The 7,138-nt window shown below is 38.4% G+C and overlaps 1 protein-coding gene across 7 annotated transcripts in view; it reads right to left on the bottom strand.

Moving 5' to 3' along the window:
• Positions 1-1,143: 1,143 nt before the first annotated feature.
• Positions 1,144-7,138, bottom strand: part of NBEA (neurobeachin) — an 837,833-nt gene continuing 831,838 nt past the window's right edge. For all 7 annotated transcript variants that reach the window (XM_027833036.3, XM_043531828.1, XM_043531837.1 and 4 more), the window contains 3 exons: positions 5,920-6,116; positions 4,254-4,405; positions 1,144-2,942 (listed from right to left, as the gene is read on the bottom strand). In XM_027833036.3, the coding sequence (XP_027688837.2) occupies positions 2,852-2,942; positions 4,254-4,405; positions 5,920-6,116 (440 nt within the window). In that variant the 3' untranslated portion in view covers positions 1,144-2,851. The remainder of the gene's footprint in view (positions 2,943-4,253; positions 4,406-5,919; positions 6,117-7,138) is intronic.

The following is a 7,138-nucleotide window of genomic DNA, read 5'->3' as shown; positions in this document are numbered from 1 at the left end:
CAAATAAATCTCACCTAATCTAATGCGGATAGTCTTCACGTAACAGCAACACAGGAAATCATTAAATCGGAATGTCGAGTAGCTGTAAAGCTACAGTATATTTTCTAAGGACTCATCTTAATAAACAAAATACAAAATTGCAGTTGACTTTTTTTACTTGATGGCATGCTGAGGCTGTGATTTTGGGTACTTTTTTGTGTTCATGTAACCAGAAGGTTACAACTCTTAAATTTTTTTTTATGTATCCAGCCTCAGAAAGGCCTAGTGTCTTTTTAAAGGGTTGATAAATGAAGACAACTACCACTAATGTGTACTATATTTTAATAAGGTTTTTGACACGACTCTAGTTTAGATAGATCGGGGTTCTCATACTTCATTGTACCGGGACCCTCCTTCTGACAATAAAGTTACTACATGATCCCTGGGTGGGGGTGTGTTGGAGCCCAAGCCCCCCCACCCTGGCTGGGGAAAAAGGGAGCTGCAGCCCAAACCCTCTGCCCCAGGTGGGGGCAGAGCTCGGGCTTCAGTTTCAGCCCTGGGTCCCAGCAAGTCTAATGCTGGCCCCGGCGACCCCATTAAAATTGGGTCCTGACCCACAGTTTGAGAACCACTGAGATAGATAATTGCTTGCCAGATATTTCTACAAAGGAAGATGTTAAAGCTATGGATCACTAACTAAACTGAAAATATTAACTATTACAGTTGTGTATGGTTTTTATGCTAAGTGTCAGGTATTGAGAGATGCCAACATGGCCTTGATCAGACCTTCACACCTGAACAGAGGTCCATCAAAATGCATGCTATCTGCTCACAAGGATACAAATGACAGGACTGCAGCCATAGGCAGATTTTTAAACCATAAGTTTACTTTCTTCAAACTTTTCTATTTCTTTTTGCTGTTCAGAACAACTTTAATATTTTCTCTTTATGTGTTGATAATCTACAGGATTAGAAATCAAACTGTGTATCAAGAGTTCTTTCATTCCCTTCAGGGACTGAGAACACAACCTCCAAGATATCCATTTTTATACACACTGATTATAACAGAGAACATTTCTTAAAACTATTATTTATTTCCAGTGACGATGTGGATGTTTTGGTGAAAAGTTCAATGAAATAAAAAACAATCACTGAATTCTTTGCATATTTTATTTTTCTTTTTTGGATTTCCAACTCACACACATCTGGCATATTTTACATCTTTGCAATAAAACATGGTTACAATAGCTTAAGGAATTTATATATCCAAAATATTTCACCATGATCTCAAGATGAAATGAACTGGTCTTCCAGATGTTCAGTATTCTCCCAATTCTAAGCTACAAACTCAAGATATTGCTTACAGACTGGTGATGAATAACTTAATCATTACGTTGATTCCCCATGATTTCAGAATCTTTTAAATACAAACAACAATGAAGAAGGAAGTCAGTGCTAAAACTTACTAATACAAGGTGGATAACAAATAAGTAATCACATCAATAAATAATGATATGTTTCTGGTGCAAAGTGCCAATACAAAGAATCCATTATCATTTTAAATAAATGACTGCAAGTGAGTGTAAAGTCTGAGAAAATTACATTCCTGTTACATGCCTCATAGCCCTACCGACACAATATGTACATCTATGACAATACAGTCACCAAATATACAAAGAAGAAACATGAAGTAAAGTGTATATACCCCTGGGTGTGTAATTTGATCAGTACAATGTGTGGAAAATTATTCTGATGGTCATCATTACAGTATTGTAACACATGAAGTGCCTTAGGCTGAGAATGTGACTTCCGGTGAGATTTTCAGAAGAACCTAAAAGAATAACTTATCTTTGCAATAAAAGCTAAGGTTGTTAAACAAACCAAGCTATTCAGAGGACAAATAAGAGAAAAATGTAACTGAGGCTCTCTTCTCTCAGTGGACCGTATGCCAAATGTGATGAATCCAGAAGTATAGCACTCTTGCCGTGTGGGAGTCATTAAGCGCTATAGAGCATTACAAGACTCTTGATGATATAATGAAAATCAGAACCTTTCCACTATGCTCCCTTTCTGACTTGTCTATAAGTTTAAAAGGGAAGAATTTAACTTTCATTGTATAAGTATGGCAAATGATGGCTTCTTATCCAAATGCTTCATGAGCAAAACTCCACTTGGAAGAGAATGAGTTTAGATTTAAAAAGTGAAAAACATATTTTGGTGAAAATGTCAAAATTACTGATTGCACCCAAATTCAACCCTTTAATGCAAGCTGTACCCTTAGACAGATCTCCAGTTTGATTTGCGTGAATACCCCTGTTCCATCAAGACATCAGGTTTAAAGTACATGCAAGTTGTAACTCCACAATAAAATTAAGAAACATTTTTGTTCTTTATACAAGGTTTTACTTTTACAAAAGTATCCCTTCAAAGTTAAGATGTGCATCTGATGTACAAAGTATCAAACATATTTTTTTTTCTCAGCTTGAAAAGAGACTGGAAATGGGATGCATGTTAGATTCACAGACTAAACATTGTAACAACTGGACACAAGGTTCCTCAGAATTTTCAAAAGTCTCTTGCGGCGCATCCTACTACCTTTTCTCAATAAACAAAGATATATGAAATAATTACCAAAACATCTCCTAATTCATATAATTTACATGATACAAGCTTGCTTTTCAGCAGCTGGTGTTCAGTTGTGAAAAAACACACAAAATAAAATGGTTGCTGACTACAATGTACAGCTATTGCTGGGTGTAATGGAATGTACAACGGAGGTCAATGCAGACGTGTTTTTCCACCAGAGATTACGCCTTTCATTGTAGCACTTGTGCTCTCAGCTTTACCTTGGCTTTCAGTTCTTCATTAAGCTTCAGTATCTGTTCTGATGCTCATAATGCCACCGATTAAAATCTATATTAAAAGCTACAATGCTACCAGAAGCCATGCCAGTAATCAGAGTTCTGAAAAAGGTGAAAAGATAGATACTGTACTTGTTACATTTTTTACCCACATAGTAGTCATCTTTTAACTTTCAGAAACTTCAGGTTACGCTGAATATTAAAAATAGTAACAGAACGGGGGCTTCTCTTTGACAGTTACATATAAATGCATATTGTGCTAATTAGGTGTTCTTAAAAAGTTTCATACTGAATATGCTCCTAGTTTCTTTCTTTAGCAGAAATAATTATGATGGATTTCTAGTTACAACTGACCCCTTTAATTGTGAGTCTGAGTTTTTCTTATCTGCCTCCTACAACTGGATCTTGGATGTCAACCAATTGCTGATACCAAACAATACAAAATGCATTTTATCAGTCCCCACTTAAATGAGAGTAATCATGTGCTGAAAGTAAGCCTGTACTTATGTGCATTGCTGAAATGGGGTTTCAGAACCCAGCATTAGAATCAGAAGATAGACAAATTAGTGTAGTAAATAGAATGTGCTATATTTGCTTATTGTAAACAAGAAGCTATAGAACGCAGTTCAGCACTGTAACATAAAATGGCAGAATTCCAAGAGTAAATAAGCCTCGTTCTGTAAGTTAGTTTTGATTTGGCTGAGACAGAAAGCTTGTTTCAGATCATCAAATGATACCTACTCAGTTTATTTGTGTATTTGATGTATGGATATTTTTGGTGCTGCATCAAACAGTGGTACATAGTATAAAAATTCTAAAATGTGTAAATAAAGTAAGCTGAAATGAATACTAAAGGATTTTTAAAAATCCTTCACATTTCCTGAGTGTGAGTTTTGCCGACAAACACCATACTGGCAAATGATGCAAAAACTAAAGCCACTCACAACCCGGTATAAATACATCATTAGACTTACATTTTAATCACACTAAAACAGGAGATTCAGAGATCAGGCTCATGCATCCCTGCACTGGCCAGTGATAATACAATACTCACTCAGGCCCCGATCCTGCAAACACTTATGCATATGCAATCAAGCCAGATCCTTAGCGACCATAAATCAGCGTATCTCAGATGAAGTCAATGTAATTTTCCTGATTTTCACTAAGGGAGGAAATGGTGCATGGGACTGGGACTATGTGTCTGCTTAAAGTTAAGCAGATGTATAAGTGCCTATAGGATTAGAGCCTAAACTGTCAATTCAGCTAGATCAACAGGAAATAACAGAGCATAGTTGTATCACATATTTTAAATGAAGTATAACAGTCATTCAACATGCTAACATCAAAGAGACAGTATTTAATAGTTTTGTTTAATATTTACCAGGTGATTTTAATTCTAATGCTGCAACTCACCTCTGATCATGAGACAAGTCCATTGCTCTTATGCCAGCATCACAGCCAGGGTAAATATAGAGCTGTTTAAAATCACAAGCCTGCCACACTTCCACTACTCCATTGTCCCCCCCAGTCACCAGGTTCTGTCCATCACTGCTCAGGAGGATGGCCTTGAGAAGAGACAACCAAAACCAGTAACTTTAGTTAATATTGGGGGAAAGTGACAAACAGCCCCACAAATAGCTCTCACCAATGGAGTGTATGTTTGTGTTTCTGCCCACATTTAAAGGTGAAGAGAAATACTTAAAAATAACAAAACCTGTTTAGGGACCCCAAATCTTCAGTAAGTTACCTGTGTGCCTTTAAAATGACAAATAAATACATTTCACCTGTGACCTACAAAGCTTTTAATTGCCAAGACTTGAGTTCAGCATGCAAAACTTGGGTTTGCCCTGCAGTATTTGATGCCATCACTAACACCTAAGGCAGAGTAGAGACCTGCATTCCTTACACTGCTTCAAGTGCTACTGGTAGAACAGGTCCTGAAGTCATGTAGTTGCTAATACGTGAAGAAGGAATTAATTTCAAACAATTTTGTTTTAAAGACATATTTCCCGCTGAAATTTAAGTCTAAACTTAAATTCCAGGAATCATCTAGTATCATAAACAATTTGTTCTTATTTATTTTGAAAAAGCATGAGTTCACTGCTGACTTGATTCAGAGTGGCAGCCGTGTTAGTCTGTATCAGTAAAAAGAACCGGAGGACTTTTGGCACCTTAGAGACTAACAAATTTACTTGAGCATCAGCTTTCGTGGGCTAAATCCCACTTCACTGGATGCATGCAATGGAAAATACAGTAGGAAGATATATATATATATACACACACACACAGAGAACATGAAAAAATGGGTGTTATCACTACAAAAGTTTGATTTTTTTCTCTCCTGCTGATAAGAGCTCACCTTAACTAATCACTCTCATAGTGGGTATGGCAACACCCATTTTTCCCTGTTCTCTGTGTGTATATATATATATCTTCCTACTGTATTTTCCACTGCATGCATCTAATGAAGTGGGTTTTAGCCTAAATTTGTTAGTCTCTAAGGTGCCACAAGTACTCGTCGTTCTTTCTGCTGACTTGAGGTGGACATAAAAGGGTATCTATTTGAACATTACATTTTCTGAGAACAGCAATTTTATACATGTTATTTTCTCAGGGGTGAAAGTAAGATAAAAGACTTACCAATATGGGGGCCCAGCTCTGGGCCCCCAGAAGGGGCGGGGCTGGGGGTCAGCCTCCCCCAGCCAGCCCTTCCATGCTGCCTGGCCTGCGCCGCCCAGGGCTCCAGCAGCGATTTAAAAGGCCTGGGGCTCCAGCTGCTGCCACGGTAGGGGAAGCGGCGGCCAGGAGCACACAGCCCTTTTAAATCGCCAGGCCCCAGGGAAGCTGCCCCTTTTGTGCTCTCCTGTCGGCAGCCCTGCTTGTAGGGTGCCTACCCATCGGTGCTTTAATGTGGGCTGTGTATGGGCCAGTACTGGCGGCCACTTCTTACCAGTACGCCGTGCCAGCCCATACCGGCCCACTTTCACCCTTGTATTTTCTCTAAGTAACATTGCAAATACATTCCATTTATTTTAAAAAAGGAGTGCAGTGTCAAACGGTTGTTTGCGTTTAGATTTACCCTGGTTGAGTCATTGATCTCCATCTGAGCTAAGAGTTTGCCATTAATGCTGAAATTGCTGAACCGTCCTCGCTCATAGTAGATGATGCAGTGGCCTTCACTAGATACTGAAATTAAGCGAGGGTACAAGCAGTTTTCAGTCCCTTCAAGTGCTCTCAGCAAATCTCCAGTGATTGTGTGTACCAGACAAGGACCTTCTGTACATTGAAAACAATAAAATATATTATAGAGATGCTTGTTTCACGAACTATATGCAGTATGCATACAGACAATACATACAGACATAGGAAGACATAGTCCTTGACCTAAAATATAACAGTCTACTACTAGTACAACAACAACAACGCGGGTGGCAGACGGAGGAAAAGGACACGGCATATCAGCAGGGTGGTATGTTTTTTAATTTACTTTAACTCTTAACTGCTTTCAATTGTGAGTATTTTTAACTTGAAATACTTGAGAAATACTTGGGAAGCTTGAGAAGAGGAATCGGTGAGAACACATAAGATGGGAGAACTTGAATGTATAAACCATAGGGGCTGGCGTAACTAAGGGAAGAGACATGGGAGAGACAGCTCGGGAGAGCAGAATTTGATGGTGGATTTCTGGGACTAACAGTGTAGGCCCCAATTCCTCTTAATCATTCAGGGATGTATTCTTTCTTTGATATGTAGGTCTTTAGTTGTCCAGCACCCAGTGCCTCTATAAAGAGCTGCATTACTAAAGCCTTACATTTCCATTAGCGTCTAATGCAGCTGTGGATAGTCTACCAGAGATCTCAGCCATAATAATAGAAGGTAGTTTGCAAAATACAGTTCAAAAGGGTACAGTCCTATTGCATTAAAGTAATATGAAGCTGGCTTATGGGCTAAGAATTAACATCACTGCAAGAAAAGCTTCAGGGTAGGTTCCTAGTTACTGTGCTTTATCTCATGAATTTCTTGACCTAGCCTACCCTTCTTATATAATATGTCATTATTAGAATTAATAATTAGCATTTCCTGTTAGAATCTGCAGAATTCAGAGGTTTCAAAGTCAGCTATGAAAATAAATGTTGAGCTCAAAGTTATCATAAAATGTATCAGTCCAACAAGCTTAACTGTGAATGTATGGGGCAGAGTAATCAACCTGGCCTTTTTGCCCTCAGAAGCAACAACCCTTCTTAGGAATTAGTGGAAGAATAAATTCCTATGAGGAGACATGGATGAAAGAGGCATCA

Source organism: Chelonia mydas, chromosome 1, assembly GCF_015237465.2.
Source record: "Chelonia mydas isolate rCheMyd1 chromosome 1, rCheMyd1.pri.v2, whole genome shotgun sequence".
In the NCBI taxonomy this organism is placed as follows: domain Eukaryota; kingdom Metazoa; phylum Chordata; order Testudines; family Cheloniidae; genus Chelonia; species Chelonia mydas.
The sequence above is the reverse complement of the archived record's forward strand: the minus strand, read 5'-3'. Positions and strand labels throughout refer to the sequence as shown.